Source organism: Alosa pseudoharengus, unplaced genomic scaffold, assembly GCF_046254945.1.
Source record: "Alosa pseudoharengus isolate Yale_2024_CS ecotype anadromous, Long Island Sound unplaced genomic scaffold, YU_APseudo_1.1 YU_APseudo_1.1_scf_23, whole genome shotgun sequence".
NCBI lineage: Eukaryota > Metazoa > Chordata > Actinopteri > Clupeiformes > Clupeidae > Alosa > Alosa pseudoharengus.
In genome coordinates this window covers 1,781,451-1,783,962 of record NW_027468685.1, presented here as the reverse complement: position 1 = coordinate 1,783,962, position 2,512 = coordinate 1,781,451, and the positions used below count along the sequence as shown (strand labels likewise).

The following is a 2,512-nucleotide window of genomic DNA, read 5'->3' as shown; positions in this document are numbered from 1 at the left end:
CTCTACAGAGCAGTAGGGCCCAGTATACTCTACAGTGCAGTAGGGCCCAGTATACTCTACAGAGCAGTAGGGCCCAGTATACTCTACAGAGTTAGTGCAGTAGGGTCCAGTATACTCTACAGAGTTAGTGCAGTAGGGCCCAGTATACTCATATTAAAGGGTTAAGGCTGCCAGTCTTGAATGTCTGTGAATAAAGTCAAATAATTGCGACATATGCTAAGAACAAGCTACTGTAAGGCTGGCTGCTTGGAGTCCGCATCAACGGTGCCTAAGCATTTGTTAGCCTAGGCATTTGTTAGCAAAGGAACAAAAGGGAATGACTGACTCTTCTCTAATAACTGTGTTACATGTTATTTTCTATATTTCTGATATGTTGCTGATTGGATCATAAACGGCCACAGCAATGAAGAAAAGTGAAAGTGATTGATAATGACTGACTGACTATTATTGTGTTACATGCTCCAAATGTAAAGCACTTTGAGCTGCATTCTGTGTATGAAAGGTGCTATACAAATAAAGCTTATTATTATTATTATTATTATTATTATTATTAGGTAGTGGGCCGGATTTGTTGGAATGAGACCTTGTGGTGGGCCGTCATGGTCATTATCATTTTCTGCATGGGTATCAGAGTGTTATTTGATATCACTTATGAGCAAACAAATAATGTACTGCTGTCATATACTGCTCTTTCTCTCTTGAAATGCCCTACTTCCATGTTAGTTTTTCCACTTCTTCCTTCCCGAGGATGGTTTGTAGTGCTAGGTTATCAATTTATCATATCATAGAGATATTGCTTATTACACATTGTTCAAGACAACTGGATGTGATCTTTTGTTTCTAATTGTCCCTTCCTACCCAAAACATCTTGGGGGCCGTATGAAACCTGCTGGCGGGCCTGATCTGGCCCCGGGCCTTATGTTTGACACCCCTGCTCTGCAGTGTTAGTGCAGTAGAGCCCAGTGTGTGTGTGTGTGCGTGCGTACGTGCGTGTGTGCGTGTGTGTGTGTGTGTGTGTGTGTGTGTCTGTGCGTCCGTGCGTGCGTGCGTGCGTGCGCGTGTGTGTGTGTGTGTGTGTGTGTGTGTGTGTGAAGCATCTCTTCAGATCTCAGCATCTGCACCCACTGCACTGGAGCTGCATGCTGCTGTGAGGTCTCTGTGACTCATCATGAGCCTCTGCCTGGATATGAGTCCACAGTGGTGCTGTGACAGCAGGTAGCGATCTAATGAGGTAATGAGCTTATGAGGTCAAATAAAAAATACACCTTATGGTAAGCGCCTGGGTTTGGCTGCATCCTTCCGGGAAGCTACAGGCTACTCCGCTACTCTGTTGACCGGTATAAATACGGACATAAGGAGCGGTGCCTGCTGCGCTTCACACGGACTGGACCACTAGCCGAACAAAAGGGGTAGTCGCGTGTGATCACCTTGTATTAAGCAGGGACTTAAACCGTCCTGCGAGCGGGACACTGGGCACGCGCCACCGTCTCTTGCTTGGAGATGCGCGTCAGGGGAGAACGAGAGCCAATCTGCTTCAGCACGTAGACGATCGTAATTCAGAAAGCCCCCGTCTCGCGCTCCCATTCCCCTCAGAGCACCCTTCTGCTGACTCAGTGCCTTAAAGCACTCGGTTTCTCGCCACCGAACGGAACTGCGACGCGCGCTCAGACACCACAGACCGTCACCGCACCGACAACAGCAGACATGGCTAAAACTGCAATCGGTAAGACATCTTTTATTTGTGGTGGTATTACGTAGCTTCTGTTTTTGAGGGTGGAGTGAAGCATCTCGCCCTGACACCAGACTAAGGATGCCGAAAGAGCGTAGAGACGGGGCGACACCCTAAACACAAAAGCTCACAGGAAACCGGGCGCAGTTTGGGGAGCGGTCGAAACATGCTTGTGAAAATATAGGTTCGTCATGTTAATGCAACCAACTAATCCTGGATGGTGTTTAGTCAGTTTGATTAGGATCAAGATTTGTTGCCATTTGAGCAAAAACAGAATCCGATAGGCTCATATTTAGTTTGGGCCACACTAGCACAGCTCCTGGTGCGAAAATTGTGCATTGATAAAATAAATCACTTTCTGTTGTTTCAACTGAGATATCGTATGTGACACATTTGGATTTCAATTTAAACAAAAAGTGATTTGCCCGTAAAAACACAATCATGAGGAAAGGAGGTGAGGTTATGTTCTCGGTGATGCTGCCGCACCTGCCGTTGAAGCCCGAGACACATACGCGCGCAGCATAATGCGGACGGACCCCACCCAAGATCCCGGTCTCTGCACAATCTCAGAGCGAGCTGCTGAACACCGCCAAACAATCCATCAGAACAATACCGGGTGTCGGTGACACATTCGATGTGCTTACATCTACGTTAGAGTCTAACCTACGTTAGAACGGGGGTAAAATGCAGATTTGTATTCGTTGTATTTCATGTGTGGATATTTTAGATGTTGCCATTATGGAGCTGTCAAAAGAAAAATACGACACCCCATGAAAAAAAGAA

At 46.5% G+C, this 2,512-nt stretch overlaps 1 protein-coding gene across 1 annotated transcript in view; it reads left to right on the top strand.

Moving 5' to 3' along the window:
• Positions 1–1,704: 1,704 nt before the first annotated feature.
• The window catches only part of stmn2b (stathmin 2b), a 14,246-nt gene continuing 13,438 nt past the window's right edge, over positions 1,705–2,512 (top strand). Inside the window, exon 1 of the mRNA XM_076300868.1 lies at positions 1,705–1,723. Within this exon, the coding sequence (XP_076156983.1) occupies positions 1,705–1,723 (19 nt within the window). The remainder of the gene's footprint in view (positions 1,724–2,512) is intronic.